We start from the raw sequence: 16,583 nt of genomic DNA, 5'->3' as shown, positions 1-16,583 counted from the left end.
TAAAATAATTTGATACATTTTTTTTATTAAAATTCAAAATATTATGATTTGCTCCCCCATAGAGAAAAACAAACGAAACAGTATTTGCTTAAACAGCCTCTCACGTCACATACATGTATGCCCCCATGCAGTACAAACCAAACAGTATTTGCTTAACCAGCCTCTCACGTCACACACATGTATGCCCCCATGCAGGATCGAACTACAGACCTTCAGTTTACAAGACTGACACTCTACCACTGAGCTATAGGGGCTAAGTGTTGTTGTTTCTATTTGTTCGATATAACTCTGAATTTCAATCCGGTACATTTACACTATCGTTGCCACAGTTGTGGAACCTTTGTGTCAGACATCCCAAATGAACTTTTATATATATAGGCCACCCTTCCATGAGTAAAAACTAAAAATTAATTTCATATTTGTAAAATTTGAACGGATTAAATCAAAATTTTTTTTAAAAATGTAATGTAATTATCACTAATTTTACTGTACAAATTTTAAAATTAAATTGTATAGTACTTTTTAGTTTTTTAACAATAAAGAATATATTACTAGATAACTTTGAAAAATTTCAACGAAAAAAATTAAATTTTAAATATACACCGTAAATAGTAAACCGTAAGCAATAAAAGTAAACCTCTAAAGTAAACGTAAAACTAAAACATCAAATAAAACTAGAAAGTTAAATCATAAACTCTATAATCCAAACCTTAAGTGCATTGTACTTTCTCATTGTGCAAGTACATTTTTTAATACTATGGAGTGCACATTTTAATATAACACACTAGTACATTTTGGACAATAAAAATTAGGCCATTGGCATCAGTTGTTCAGAAAAAGGAGACTAAAACACACACGGTGGCATATTTGTAATATTTTAAACAACAATAGAGTCTGTTGTATGAACCCAGCTGATGCTAAAAATGCAATTTTAAAAACGCGCCCACTTCTCGCTACTGTTCTAAACACAACAGCATCCAATTTTATAAATTTACAATTTTAAATAAATAATAAATATATATAACCCTAGTTCTCTTATTCTATCTTCACAAACCTAAAGAGAAGATGGCATTCTAGACCACTATCCGAGTGAGCGGCGGCGACGATGAAAGGCTAGACCACCAACGACGACGATGGAGCAGTGGGGACGACATAAAACCTCGGCGACCACCATCAGAGAGAGCAGCAGCGGTGAAGTCGAAGGACAACTTCGAGGGGTAACTTAGCGTAGCAGCTGCGACGTTGACCAGCGAAGCAGTGTGCGCAGACCAGAGATGCTTCGACGACCAAGAGCTTGACCAGCGGCGGTGAAGACGTCGAGGAAAAAGGAGAAGAGGAGAAGAGGCGGCGTTTGCTTGCGGTACGATAGTCTCCGTTTTTGGTTTCCAATTAGATGATTTTTACTTGTTTACTTAAGATCTCTCCATTGTCAGCCTCTCATATGCATTGAATGATGGATTTATAAATGAATTTCTGTGTGATTTGCTTGAAGATGCGGCTGTATTGAATTCTGCAACGGTTAAAGACTTCAAACAAGCAATTAGGAAGAAAATTGAAGAAGTGGAGGATTCCAAGATGCGCAATCGTCACATTTGTTGGTATGTGGTTTAGAATTGCACAGCACCACCATATGCAAATTGATGTTGATTTACTGTCTGCTCATAATTCATTATAAGAGAGCATATTCTATCTTTCTGCATATTTTCCTATTTGACCATATATTCTTATTTTGAAAAACATGAGACATACTGTTTTTTTTTTTTTTGGGAGTGTCTTTCTTTAGTTGAATTTCTTTCATCTATATGCTACCCTCTTGTGGATTCAGCAAGTATCTTGTTTTTGGGATACATCAATCATACTCAAGGCCTAGTAGATGCTTGATGGTTACATTGATCCATGATATTTTAGTGTGCTTTTAACCGTTTTTACTTACCGAGAGATTTATTATTCTTGAATTGCAGGAAGCATGTTTAGGAAAATTTTTGCTTCTCATATCATAATGAGAAGCTGCTTGATGATGGTGCTAAACTTCAGGACTATGGTGTAAGGAACAATTGTGAGGTATTTTACTTAAAAACTCATAATAATCACTTTGGATAATGGATATATATAAACTTCTGCCAGTGGAACACAAATTTTTATTTTAACAAAATATATCTTTTTATTTCTACTTTAATATTCAAAACTTTACTTTTTGCAAGCATTTCTCCTATCCACTAAAGGGAAAAATCCTATGACGACGAGAGGCGTTGTGAGTAGCGGCGAAGAGAAGCATCGTGAGCAGTGGCGACGACCGGTGACCCTACCAGTTTCGGCGAAGAGAGGCGTCGTGAGCAGCGGCTAAGAGAAGCGTCGTGAGCAGCGGCCACGAGCAGTGACCCTACGAGTTTCGGCGAAGAGAGGTGTCGTTAACTTTGTTATTCTTCTTTTATGGTATTCCTTAATTCCATGTTAGCTTGTGGTTTGGCTCTGCTGTGTTGTTTTTCTTTTTAGAGTTATCATTTTCATTTTACATTTCTAGTTTCTTCTTCCTTTTCTTGACCTCAAGGTACTCTTTTATTTTTGTTATTATTCTTTGCTGGTATTATGTGGCTCTATGCTTAATCCTTACTCGGGTTTGAAAGTGTTGTCTTCAAATTGCAGTGGCAGATGGAGTGAAGATCCCAAAGGTTGTCCGGTTGTTCGTGGCAATAACTATTGGCTTTATCTTTGGAGTTATATTATGGGGTAAAGGAGACGAAATGTGAGTTCATACTTCAAATCCTTTTCATGTGTCCTGTTTGATAGCTAGTTATTGAATCTCTTTCTCTAAGGCACTAAGATTAGTTCTTGCGAACAACCATAAGCAACAGGGTTAATCTTCTGAATATTTTGGGATCTATCTATGCTGATGTAAAATTGCAATTGTGTTTCAATCTTACAATTCATAGCCTTTCACTACAGATTGATTTGGGTGAATTTTTGGATCTAACCAAAGCTATTGCACTAAAATTTCAGAAGGAGGATTGGAAAAGGTATGGATATCAGAAGCCTTAAATGCTGGATCTTGTTGCCTGTTTACATTTATCTGTACTATGTAATCTGTTATATACTTTGTATTAAACATGGTTTTAATGCTTTACTCTTTAGGAAAAGACTGTTTATAAGTCAAAGGTTCAGACAATTTGATAAAGGAAACTCTCTTTTGTGCCATGTAAGGATAGTCAATCTTATACAGTAGTACTGTCTCATGCCATCTAATGCTCTTGCCTATGCAAACAAAATTAAATGGAAATTTTATTTGTAATTTGGGGAAGAACGACTATAATGCAAATAGAAGGTGAAGAATATTAGAAGTATGGCATCTTTTGTGTATTGAACTTAATTATTATTACGGAGTATTATTATTATTATTATTATTATTTATGTATAGATTACTTGATCTGTATCGTGCAATAGGTTTATACTTTTATTGCTTTTGAACTTCTTAGATTGCTTTTGATCTTTGAGTAGTTTATCTTTTTTTTTTTTTTTTTTTTTTTGAATACTACTAACTCTATTACAATGCAGATATCTTTGAGTAGTTTATCTTTACTCTCAGATATCTCAATTGAGGAGGTCAATTGCTATCATGTCTTCTAAAGCCGGTCAGGTATAAGCATCTACCTCTAGTTCCAATTTGGCTTTTTATTGACTATGAAAGTATGGTTTAGACAATTTCATTTGTGTTCACTCTTGGGGCAAAGTTTTATGCTTTTGCGTCTAATTATAATATATTGAATGCATTTGTGCCAAAGTTAAAGTTGTTTTATGCACTCTAACTCTAGCTTATGAACTTACTGCTATATGTTAATAGAAATGCTGGATTGGAAGTTAATATGCATGTATGAGATCATAAAGTTTGGCAATTCATTAATGAGAATCAGTGAATCACTATATTTGATGTGTTTGTGATAAACAGAGCTTTTAGATATTTTTTTGACAGAATTGATATATACTACAGATTATTAGTTAAAATATGCTTTAGAATTCTCTATGGTGGTGATGCATGCTTAGATCTGGTTCTGCAGTCTTATTAGTTAACATTGCAAAGAACCAATGCACTTATACTTAGTATCTGCTTAAACAAACCATAAAGAGTTGCACAGAAGTTCTGATCTGATCTATATGTTTACATTTTATCTTTTTAAGTTTTATTTTATTTTTATTTTCACTAGGTTCTGTATAGACTGTTGTTTTGGATGTTGGCATTTTCCTTCTGCCTAAGAGCATTATATTAATGATAATAATCTATTTAATAATGCAAATATATACATACTACATGCCTGCAGAGGATGCTTAAATATTTAGCTCGGCGGAGACATATATAGAAGGTAACTTTGATTGGTTTAGGCTAGATGGAGCACCTTCTTGTCACTGATTCAATGTTCATAAATTATACTCCGTACATGTCTTTGTAGCTGAATGAATTTCTTGTTTATTCTAGCTGAATGAATTTCTTATTCAATGTTCATAAGTTCATTGGATAACACTAAATGAATTTCTTGTTTATTGTAGCTAAATCATGCTCTCACATCAATATGGCATCTTAACAAGACATATTAGTGACCCTTGGCATTTGTTCTAGTAGTTTCCCTTTTAGAATTGCTTAAGCTTTAGATATTGATATTTTACTTGCATGTATGTGTAGGATTTATGTATAATGCTTTTGAACCTTGGGATACTATTCTTTTAGCTGCTTTATTATTAAAACAAGGATGAGAGAGCTAGTACTTGTTGCAGTTTATTAAAACATTTTTAGAGATGCCTACTGGTAATTTAAGTTTTACCTCTTATATGGCTATGCACTTCTTATGAACATGATGTGCATTTTCTATTAACTGATGGTTTCTATTTTCTCTATTTTTCAACTTTCCCGGGCATCTCACTTCTGTCAGAGTTGGTAAGCTACTTATGCAATTTTGACCTCTACAATGCGCTCTTGGCTTAAAAAAAAATAATTTGGACATATGCCATGAGTCATTAATTGTGAGGCAATATATCTTAAGGAAAAATTCAGTATCATATTTTAAACACTGAATTTTATGGTTTTTTTTTCTATGGTTCTGGTTATGTTGTGTAGGTATCCAAAGGTGTAATGGCATGTGTCACACAAGAGGTGAAAGATCTTTATGAAAGTACAACCTTTGTTGAGCAAAATCTCCAAACTTGGAGGTAAGGTGCCCTCAGCTTCATCTGTCCCAGTATGTTCCTGCCTTGGAAATGCTTGAAACTTTAAGGTTGCTGCAGCAGGTGCACACCCTCTGTTATCCGTAGGACACTCCATTGTAAGCGCTTTGACTTGTGTATTTTGGAAATTGAAAGCTGCTTGTTTCCTTGATTTTGTATCTTCAGGTATCTCAGGTGTATCAAACAATACAGATTGATATCCTATCTAAAATGATCTCTTTCTTTGACTTTGTTGTTGAGAAGATTTCTGTGGAAGCTGTAAAACACAACCTCATAGCCATGAAAGCTGATCATATTAAGGGTGCTGTATTTTTTGGAAAGCAGGTATACTTTTCTCTTTCTACCAGTAATTCCTATTGCTGTGGCTTTGTCATACTTTAAGTGCTGGTCATTTTTTTAATAAATTATATAATACATTTTTCCTAAGGAAAGGGTATTGGTGATATATATGCCTCTATTTTTATATGCAGAATATTGAATCCGAAGGACTTCGGAATCACTTATCCACTCTGGCCAAGACTCTAAGCAGGGTGAGAATAATATGATTTATCCTCCCATGATGAAAGAAGCACTTGGGGAAGCACTCTCAAGTTTATCCACTCTGATTGTGTAACTATAGGAGAATTGATGGATTGTTATGGATGATTAGGATATATATTATTTGATAGATAGAATGAATTGATTATTGTGGATGATTAAATTAGATTATTTTGAATATGTTTAAAAGAAAATCGATTATTTTGAATATGATTAAAAGAGAATCTACTGGAGTAGTAGAACTGCTTTTTTTTTTTTTTTCTTTAAAAAAAATAAGAATAGGCGTCATAAACATACGCCTTTTCTTATTTTTTTTTAATTTTTCATTATATTATAGGCGCCTGTTTTTGTCAAAGAACAAACGCCTATAATCAGCTTTAGGCAACTGTTAAGAAAAGACGCCTAAAGTCCATACTTTCAGCGTAATGCACCAGTTGTAAAAGAGACGCGTTTTGCATTTCAACAGACGCAAATAACCTGTTTTGTACTAGTGACACAATGTGCATTTCTAGATAATCTTGAGAAGTGTATTGTATAGTGTTAAAAGTTGCACAATAAAGTTGATGAAGATTACAAAAATGTTGCATTGTTTTAAAATTTCATTAAAATCGTGTAATTTTTTAAGATGTAAGACTGAGATTGATTCTTAGTTTTCTCCTGGGAGGTTGTCTCATATGATTTCTCCATATATATTAATATTTACTCATTTTAATTTTCGTTTTGGACATTAAAATATTAATTTTCTTCTAATAAGATTTGATTAGATAGAGAAATTTTTGCATTTAAATTTTAAAGTAGAAATAAATTTTGTCTAATATATAGTAGATTTGGAATAAGAAATTAAAATTTGTGCTACATCGTAACAAATAAGGTTTTGTTTAAATAAATAGAAGACAATGTGTATTCTTAGAATAATTATAGTTTGACATTCATATTCTTTTAGAATGAAGATTCAAAAAATAATAGCTTTAATTTTTTTAATAGTAGAAAGAAACAAATAAAATTAAGTAAATATTATTACTCCGTATAATTTAATTCTTACCACAGAGATGATAATAGTTGCAAAAAGAATATAAAAAAATAGAAAATAAAGAAAAAACACATGAGTTCCATTTTGTTTACATTAATTTAATTATTTATGATAATAATATAAAAACATAATATATTCCACTACTAAAGAATAAAGATTGTACATAAATGAAAAAGTAAAAAGGGAAATATGATAATTTTGGAAATGCCTTATTATTGTACAAGGAAATAAATCAAAATGTACAAATTATTAATGAACATTATTACACCAACATAATTTTTAGAGATTATACCAACTAGGGTCCCTTGACTATTCAAATTTTCACGTAAAAGTCCCATGTTTAATTTTTTACTTGATTTAATCCTTAAACAACTAAAACTTTACCTAAAATAGTCATCTGTTACATTTTCCGTTAACTCTTCGACTATTCGTCCAAGCCAGGGGTATACTCATCCTTTCAAGTCAAGAAAAAAAAAAGGCACTCTGATCTAAACTCCATCCTTATGATACGTTTCTTGTAAAATCCTAAATTTTAGCTACAGTCAATGACATTTAACAAGATAAATGGATATAAATACACACATACATATCATCACTTGATTTATGGATGGGGATTAAAAGGGGAGGGGGGAGGGGAACAGAAGATTGAGTTCATGGTTTTACTTATTTCCTTTGATTTTGAATCAAGTCTCAGCGCAATGCTTATGAGAAAAAAGCTAGATCACCTTTGAGCGACTGCATTACTGCGAAACTGCGACTACACACATTGAGCATATAAGGGTTCTAAATAGGTGTGTGCATCACATAAATAATGTTTGCACAAACCGAAAATAGAAGGGTTTTGTTTCTTTGTGTTCTTGTTTGCCTTTTTCTCATGAAATTTTACAAATATGAAATTAATAGGGGTGAAGTTTAGGAGAAGAGACCAGGGATCGAGTCTCACCAGTAACAGTGTGGGAGCAACCTCTCAAAGTGGGGTATTCAAAGTGGGGTCTAGCCTCTGTGTTCAGTTGAGTTACCATGACTTACATTCTCCCAGATGATTTGTCCAGCCGGGATTCAACCTTCTGGGAGAAGATATATCAAATATTACAATTAATAAATGGTAGTCATTCTAAGGAAAGCGTAAACCATAAAGATTACCATAATAATATTGACAAAGATTTGAATTCAAGTACGTGATGAAAAATATGTTCTAGAGAATGGAATACATGCATACCGGAGAATTGGCATATATAACGCAGCAAACGCAATTGGAAAGAAATGGATAAGCGCTATAGGGAGCAGCGCCGATTACACCGCCTCCTCCGTCGCTGAGTTCGCGGTCTGCCACCCAAAACATATGGGTGTATCTCCCGATCAGCCTATGGTGGCTTTCTTGCTATTGTTAATAAAATCCTCTAAGCGCTTATAACTAGAAGTCTAGAATGCGGAAGCACAAAATCACAAATAACAATGAATCGCAGGTAAATCAAATTAATCAACTCAACAATGCTCATGATTATGGATTTTTAATTAAAACAAGAATAAAGATAAAGACTTACTTGATTCCATTGGAGATCTAATCTAACCTGAATAATCAAGAATGTTTCACTCCTGATGATATGGAGACTAGAAAACTTAGAGTCTAAAATCTAATGATCCCTAGAGTTTTCCTGGGTATTTATAGATGTGATGAGAACCTCTTTCAAGAGGAATGAGAAATCTCATTTTAGGAATAAAAATCCCTTTAGGAATGTGAAACCTCCTTTTAGGAAACCCATAACCTTTTTTCATTATACATCTTTTAAAGCTTATAGACTTAAATTTTAATAGAATGAGAGGGAGGGAATTTCACCCAGTAATTTCATCTTTATACATCACTAATCATCAATGTGAGTCCCTTATAGAATTCTAACCGTCTTCCACTTGATTCATACAAGCATAACACCTTTATTATATGAATGAACGTTAAGAATAAATTATTTCTAAAAATCTCCCACTTGATTCATATAAGCGTGACTTACATTTTCAATCCTTAATTTGAGCTCACTTAATATGAGTAAGTAGAAGTCACAACCTCATCGAACTTTACTAATTGAATTGTGGCGGTTACAGGCCTGACATAGCATCCTGCTCTCTTCCATGTATCACAGTTAATAAGAATTCGAACCATAATAATAAGGTCAAATCCGAAATAACCTTATTCCTTATGTCTGAATTAAATAAGACCAATGTTATCACTTTTGAATTATGCATAAATAAGTGATCAACATCAACAGTAACAAAGTCAAAACATGAATAGATATCTAAGAGTATCAACAACCCAATGTGCTAATCAAACATAAATCCATACATGTATGGCAAGATTAACCGTTATACAAGGACTTTACCAATATGCCCATTCTACCAACATGGCCAATGAAGGTTTTGGGCGCCAATCCCTTGGTCAACGGATTCGCGATCACAAGATTGGTGCAAAAAATGCACTATTGATACTCTTTTTTGATTTTGTACCTTCTCCTTAACAGACAGAAATTTCAAATCCATGTACTTGGTACCTCTATTATATCTGTTAGGGCTGGGCAAAACGGTTCAGGTTACAAAACCAAAGACGTTCGGCTTGATTTTAAACCGAACCGAAAAACTGATCGGTTCATGTTTTAGTAGGGGTGGGCGTTTCGATCTTTGGTTCATTTTTTTCGGTTTCGGTTTTTCGGTTTTAAAAAAAAATTAAACCATTCAGTTTAACATAAGAGTTCGGTTCAGTTTCAGTTCAGTTTGAAGCAGTTTGGTTTCAGTTCAGATTTAGTTCGGTTCGGTGTTCGGTTCGGTTTACGACTCCCGAATTTCAACATTTCCTAGGCGACAAGGCGGTCGGGGGGTGTCGCGACGTAACTGGTCGCTGTAATAACTATGCATGAAACATTACATAACCCAAATCCAAAGTATATTTAAATATTAAATACCAACATAAAAAATTAACAATTCAAACAAATTAAAATAAAAAATAAAACTGAAATTAAAATTTCAAAATTGGAATGATTTTCACTGGAAATTCAATCCAGTAAACTGGAATGGAAATTCATTCCAGTTTAGTAAACTAGAATGAATTTGGAATTCATTCCAGTTTGGAAATATATATATATATATATATTAATTATATATAATATATATTTATATTTAATTAAAAAATCGTTCAATTTTTCGGTTCGATTCGGTTTGGTTCAGGTTTTAACCGAACTGAAAAACCGAACAATTTTTTTAATTAAATATAAGTATATATTATATATAATTAATATATAAATAAATGTATATATTTTTATAAATAATATATATATATATATATATATATATATATATATATATATATATATATATATATTATTTCCAAAACTAGAATGAATTTCCAAATTCATTCCAGTAAGAAATTTCAGTTTTGAAATTTTACTTTCAGTTTTAGTTTTTATTTTAATTTGTTTGAATTGTTAATTTGTTATGTTGGTATTTAATATTTAGATATTAGACTTTGGATTTGGGTTATGTGATGTTTCAATTCATGCATAGTTAATTAGTTATTACGGCGCCCCGTTACGTGGTGCCCCCCCCCCCTCGACCACCTTGTCGCCTAGGAAATGTTGAAATTTGGGACCGTAAACCGAACCTAATTAAGTCTGAATTGAAACCGAACCGTTTCAAACCGAACTCTAATGTTAAACCGAATGGTTTAATTTTTTTTTTTTAAAACCAAAACACCGAAAAATCGAACCGAAGACCGAAATGCCTACCCCTAATATTTGTCATTCTTTGAGAAGAATACAGTTACCGCATTATCACAATGAATCCTCATTGGTTTGGCTATAGTGTCGACAATGCCCAAACCAGAAAAGAAATTGCGCAACCATGATGATTTGAATCTGTAGCCTCAATGCATGCTACAATTTCTGCCTCCATAGTGGAAAGAGCAATGACATACTCCTTCACACTTTTCCAAGATATTGCTTTACCAGCAAGTAGGAAAATATGTTCGAATGTGGAGTTTCTGTTACTCAAACATCTGTCATAGTCTGAGTCTGAATAACCTACAACCTCCAGGTTATTCTTCCTTCTATATGTGAGCATGTGGTCCTTAGTGCCTTGTAAGTATCATAGGACCTTCTTAGCAGTTTTCTAGTTTATATCTTTCTAAAACTTTGTTAATGTAAGCCTTCTGGGATAAACCTAAAATCCCTTGTGATCTATCATGGAATATTTCTATTACAATCACAAATGAAGTCTCACCCTTATCTTTCATTTCAAAGTTTTTAGAAAGATATTCCTTAATATCACGCATTATCCCTTTATTATTAGCATCAAGAAGAATGTCGTCAACATATAATACCAGGATTACAAACTTGCTTCCATTAACCTTTATGTAGATACACCTAGCAATAGTGATCTCTACAAAACCAAATGACAATACAATTTTGAATTTCAAGTACCATTGTCTGGAAGCCTATTTTAATCCATATCTCGACTTCTTCAATCTACATACTAGATTTTCCTTTCTTGTGGCCATGAAGCCTTGCGGCTAATCCATGTACACTTCCTCTTCTAATTCACCATTCAGAAAGGCAATTTTAACATCTATTTGGTGGAGCTCAAGATCAAAATGGGCCACCAAAGCCAAAATAATTCTCAAAGAGTCTTTTTTAGAAACTAGAGAGAAAGTCTCTTTATAACCAAAATGAGAATTATTACCCTGTATGGCTTGGATAAATGAGATTGGATCATTATCAATGCTCAAGTCACTTTCATGCTCAAGTGCATAAACAATGTAGTCACTACATTAGAAATGGCTGATCTTTTCTATCTAGTAGATCTCCTTAATGCCATTTCCTGTTGAGTTTGCACTTGATCATCAACTTGAGTTTCAACCTCATCTTCACTTACAATAGCTTCCTCATGTGGAATTAGAGCATCTAGTTGTTGTTGTTCCAAAGTATTTCCATAAGGCTGCACTTGTAGCAATAGGAACTACAGCAGGGAAAGGATCACTTGATGAACATGAATCCATCAATGACTCCTTAATCTAAACATTATGAGCTCCCACACTCCCATGGACTTTGCTATTTTCAATGAAGCGAGCATTACCAGACTCAATAATCCTCGTACTATGATTAGGATAATAAAACTTGTATCCTTTAGACCTTTTTGGACATCCAATGAAATTACCACTAATGGTTATGAAATCCAATTTATTTTCATGTGAATTATACATCATCACTTTAGCTTGACAGTCCCAAATGTAAAGATGCCTCAAACTAGGTTTCCTTCCTGTCCATAGTTCATAAGGTGTTTTAAAAACAACCTTATTAGGAACCCTATTGAGTAAGTATGTTGTTTTCCTTAATACATACATTCGCAATGAAACATGCAATATACAGTTTATTAACCATACTCCTAACCATTTCCATAAAAGTACGATTTCGCCATTCTTCCACACCATTTTGTTGTGGTGTGCCTGGCATCGTGTATTATGCATAAATGCCCCCTTAGATTCGAGGAGTTTCTTAAATGGGCCAGGAATTTGCCCAACTTCTGATGTTTTCCTATAAGACTCACCACCTCTATATGATCTAATTGTCTTTACCTTTCTATCTAACTGCCTCTCAACTTCCAATATGAATTTCTCTAGGACATCCACAGACTAAGATCTTTCATGTAGTAAGAAGATATAACAATACCCAGAATGATCATCAATGAAGGTAATGAATTATTTCTCACCACTCTAAGACAGAACATCAAAAGAACCATAGATATCTGTATGTATCAAGTAATCCTAAGCTTCTTGTGGCTGAGTATTTTGATACATGCCTGACTTGCTATCTCTTTATGCAATCGACACATGCATTATTCTAGTCAATAAAATCTAATTGAGACCAAATTTCAACCTTAATAAGTCTCAATAACCTTTATTTGGATATATGACTAAACTTTTTATGCCACAAATCAGCTAAGGATTCATTTGGTGCACTTCTTTTAACACAAACCTCACTCATAACATTAAACAAGGAATTAATAAAGTCTACATTAAGATTGAAACAATATAGAGTATCCAACAAAATACCGAAATTTCAAAAGGTTTTTTGTTGATACAAAGAAAAACATATGTTTCCAATCTTAAAGTTAAAAACCAATATGTCAAACCTAGATACTGAAGTAAGAGCTCTAGAACATTCTGGAGCATACAAACAATTCTCAAGATCAAGGCAAAAGCTTGTATCCAACTTAATTCTGTAAGTTCCAATACCTTTAATTCTAGGTTTAATCTTGTTCACATGAAAAGGTTGAAACATCAGAAAACTTGCATAATGTTAGAAACATGTGTTGTAGCACTAGTGTCTAACCACGAAGTATTAGAAGGAACCTCAATTTGAATTCAAAGCATACTAAAACTGAATGTAAACTTCTCCTTTCCATCCAAGCTATCTTCTTCAGGCATTCAGCCTTCTTGTGCCTAGGTTAGTTACAGAAATAGCATTTTTGCATTTTCTCAACGCACCTTGCACCTTCATAGGATGCTTGCCCTTCTTTTACTTTTAGACTTGCTGCCATTATCACTAACATCATAACTGTCACCATTATAGCATGATACAATAGTGTCCACTGTAACCTTTTATCTCACATATCAATTGTTTTGAGTTAACAAAACTTTATTTAGACTATGATATATAGACCTTAAGTTTGTATTTAAATCCGCTTTTGGGTCAAATTTAAATACAATGTCAATTTACAGACATGTATCATTCACACATACTTGAATGAGATTATTCATCAAGTTTAAATTTAATACATATGCCCTCTTTGGACATGCACTACATATTAACAAAACAAGAATCATAATCTCCTGAATTGTCATTAATCACATGTCTGATCCACCTTTGGGTGACCGCTAGAACCATGTGTTAATGATCACAAATGTTTATCAATCCTTTAGTGTCATTCAATGATGAAAATATATGTGTATAATAAACATTTGTAAATATAAATAATTATTTAGCTATTACCTTGAGTGGACCACTTTGGTGACTAACACACTCGCCTTATGCTAATAATTCATTTATGTGAATAAACCTTAATTTATATTGTAAACATAAACATAAATGATTATTTAACTATTTACCATGAGTGGGCACTACTACAAAAATACCTTTTAACGTCGGTTATTTTGGACATACGATGTCGATTTTTTACCAACGTAGTCTCAACAGACGTTATAAATAAATTATTCGACGTCGGCTTTAAAAAATCGACGTCATATATATTTTTTAAATTTTTAAATAAGTACATACGACGTCGATTGTTCCACAAAACCAACATCGTATGTCGTGTTTTTTAAAATAGAGATACGGCGTCGGGTTTTCCAAAAAACCGACGCTGTATCTCGTTTTATTGTTTTAAGATATAGATAAAAAAAAAACCGACGCCTTATCTCCTTTTAATTAAAAAAAAAATTGTAAAAAGCGGCGAATCATATCTGGTATTTAAAGACACATACATATTAGAGCAATTAGCAGTTCCAAAACAGGAAAAAAAGAAGAATAAATATAAAAGGTTGCAATTTCAACTATATTGAACTTCAACAATAGAAAATGTCACTATGGTCATGAGAACTGGTCATCCCCAAAGCCACACCTAGATGATGATGATGATGATAATAACATTAAAAATGCAGTAACCTGATACACTAACAAACTCTAAAAGAGAGATAAAAGCTTGAGGTGCTGGTTCAGTCTTCTGAGCATGCTTGGAATGATCTTGAGATGCTGGTTCAGTCTTTAGGGAGATAAAAATGCCTCTTCTGTGTATGGTCATGCAAGATCTATCTTTAGGGAGGTTTTTAAGGCTTGAACCCATGACCTACAAGGGCAACGGGTTAGCATTTGGCCAATGATCACCAACACAAAGCCCAACCATTCAACCAACCTTCATGTGATCTCTATTGCCATAAAATGAAGGAAAACAAGCAAATACCTTTCCTTTTTCAATGACGAAGTTTGACGTATCTATATTAGCATTTGTGACACCATACACTAAAGAACTTTTACCTTGTTCATCTTCACTTCTATATGCAAAGTAATATGATCTGCTCATGATATTTCTAATTACTACTGATGAAAGAAATTCATTGCAGATGGCAGAGAAAAAAAGGAAAGGATTAAAGACTTAGGAAATACAAGAAACAAATTCTAACCTCTTCAACTATCCTGTACAATCTTGCTTTTGTTGTTAAGTGGTTAAGCATTCTTGCTTTTACAGCACCAGCTTCTGCAAAAAAAAAAAATTAATTTAATTTATTAAAAATAATTATTCCAGAAGTTCATGGCTCCAGGGATTTTTTTTTGTTAAAAATTCAAATGAAACGAAACCTTGGCAAATGTTAGGTTAACCTTGAGTCAATTCGAAGTGATATTGATTCGCTGGAGCAAAGGACAATTAGAAATAGTAATAGAAGAGAGCATATCACTTTGTAAATTCAAATAAGCAAATCTGCCAAAAAAAAGGACAAAGTAGAGAGATTATGACCACCTAAAAAGTATCCATGTTCAAGGCTTCAAAAAGAATTTTCATAGCGCCTAACAGTAGCACGTGAGTATCATACTTGCGACAATGTACAAGCCTTATGTTCTGTAGGCGAGCAAGATCCAAAGAAACTGATGTTAGTAGGTTACAATTATCAAGCTCCAGAACCTGCAAATATATGTGAATTCTCACTATACAATTCGTAAGAAAGAAAAAGAAGTTATGAAACTACTTATTAAGAGACCACATAATAAGTGATGATAACAGAAGTAAGAGAAGAATGGGCCAAACCTAATGTATAGCTGAAAGCTATGGCAGCCATTGAAGCTGAAGTTATTCCCTCACAACCGTGAAGCTTAAGAACTTTCAGTGTTGTAAGCCTAACAAACTATGAAAGGAGAAATGAGAAGTCAGTGTGGAAGCCTAACATAACATCAGGTGACAATCAAAGAATGGATCTTAAACCTAACCTCAAGAGAGATGTTTGGGCAGTATGAAGCATCAAGAACTAATTACCTTAAAGAATATATTGCTTTCATTGCAAGTGAGTGGATAGCCTGTGCGCCTGCACCATAAACATTTACTGCAGTGGCATTTGGATAACGAAGACACATGTCCTCAACTGTAAATATAAAACAAGATATTAAAGTGAAATTTATTTATGATATGATGAATTAACATGCCAAAAAACAAACAAACAAACAAACAAACAAACAAAGAATCTTGCAGTAGAAAATCTCCGACTATAAATCAGCTATTTGTTGATTACTTGCCCGTACAATCAAAACAGAGAGGATAAGGCAATGAGTAAGAATGAGCCTATCCCTAGAAACCACAGCTCTCTGTTCCACTAGAGCACCTCTGGAATCAAGAATATAGAGTTCACAGTTCGGCCCACCCAAGCCAGCTGATTCTTCTCGATTCAGTTCCTAGAAAGTTAACCCCAAAAATTGACATGAAGAAATTTGCACCTTTACAAAACAATAAAAATAAAATGTACCAAGAAACTGTGATGCAGCTAGAAGCATGTATTGATACGCACCCAAAAGAATGGATAGTGTATTCACGCAGAAAAAGGAAAGATAGAAATTAGGCAAATCAGAATAAACAAGGAAGGCTTAACTCATGGGATTTGACAAAATAAATTAGGGGGCAATCATCTCAACAATCATCTCCTTTCTATAATTATTTATTTCCTGCACTATAAATTAGAATGTCTAGATGAGAGTAAGGCATGGAATCTGTTACCATTAGTCTTTTAGCT

The 16,583-nt window shown here is 33.3% G+C and overlaps 1 protein-coding gene, 1 long non-coding RNA gene and 1 other non-coding gene across 28 annotated transcripts; 1 reads left to right on the top strand and 2 right to left on the bottom strand.

The window, feature by feature from the left end:
* Positions 1-182: 182 nt before the first annotated feature.
* TRNAT-UGU lies at positions 183-254 on the bottom strand. The gene has a single exon. It is a non-coding gene; the product is annotated as a tRNA-Thr (tRNA).
* A 731-nt stretch (positions 255-985) lies between these two features.
* On the top strand, positions 986-5,964 carry LOC116025260 (eukaryotic translation initiation factor 3 subunit A-like). 25 transcript variants are annotated; one of them, XR_004099644.1, is made up of 12 exons: positions 1,007-1,360; positions 1,493-1,598; positions 1,962-2,061; positions 2,202-2,402; positions 2,644-2,743; positions 2,944-3,014; positions 3,550-3,631; positions 4,311-4,352; positions 4,917-4,921; positions 5,102-5,271; positions 5,374-5,532; positions 5,679-5,964. XR_004099644.1 is itself a non-coding variant. In XM_031266427.1 (4 exons), the coding sequence occupies exons 1-4, from the start codon at positions 5,151-5,153 to the stop codon at positions 5,751-5,753; spliced, it is 237 nt and encodes a 78-aa protein (XP_031122287.1). In that variant the 5' UTR covers positions 5,102-5,150; the 3' UTR covers positions 5,754-5,964. The 25 variants fall into 25 exon arrangements, 2 of the variants coding, with proteins under 2 accessions (XP_031122285.1, XP_031122287.1); XR_004099647.1 differs by having other exon boundaries at positions 1,009-1,360; positions 3,581-3,631; XR_004099653.1 differs by adding an exon at positions 5,272-5,306 and having other exon boundaries at positions 987-1,360; positions 3,550-4,921; positions 5,102-5,193; positions 5,452-5,532.
* An 8,378-nt stretch (positions 5,965-14,342) lies between these two features.
* LOC116025868 lies at positions 14,343-16,243 on the bottom strand. Of its 2 annotated transcripts, XR_004099741.1 has the most exons (8): positions 16,099-16,243; positions 15,836-15,941; positions 15,611-15,707; positions 15,399-15,487; positions 15,187-15,286; positions 14,991-15,064; positions 14,845-14,882; positions 14,343-14,656 (listed from the first exon to the last, which is right to left on the bottom strand). It is a non-coding gene; the product is annotated as an uncharacterized LOC116025868 (long non-coding RNA). The 2 variants fall into 2 exon arrangements; XR_004099740.1 differs by lacking the exon at positions 14,845-14,882.
* Between the last annotated feature and the right edge of the window lie 340 nt (positions 16,244-16,583).

Source organism: Ipomoea triloba, chromosome 7 (assembly GCF_003576645.1).
Source record: "Ipomoea triloba cultivar NCNSP0323 chromosome 7, ASM357664v1".
Classification (NCBI taxonomy): Eukaryota; Viridiplantae; Streptophyta; class Magnoliopsida; order Solanales; family Convolvulaceae; genus Ipomoea; species Ipomoea triloba.
The sequence above is the reverse complement of the archived record's forward strand: the minus strand, read 5'-3'. Positions and strand labels throughout refer to the sequence as shown.

What these genes read in the sequence shown, in the direction of transcription:
- LOC116025260 (XM_031266425.1), top strand. Translation starts at nt 5,242, where the DNA reads ATGCTTGAAACTTTAAGGTTGCTGCAGCAG. An exon ending in CTTTAAGGTTGCTGCAGCAG is followed by an intron (nt 5,272 to 5,373) that starts GTGCACACCCTC and finishes TTGTATCTTCAG; the next exon opens with GTATCTCAGGTGTATCAAAC. An exon ending in CTGTATTTTTTGGAAAGCAG is followed by an intron (nt 5,533 to 5,678) that starts GTATACTTTTCT and finishes TTTTATATGCAG; the next exon opens with AATATTGAATCCGAAGGACT.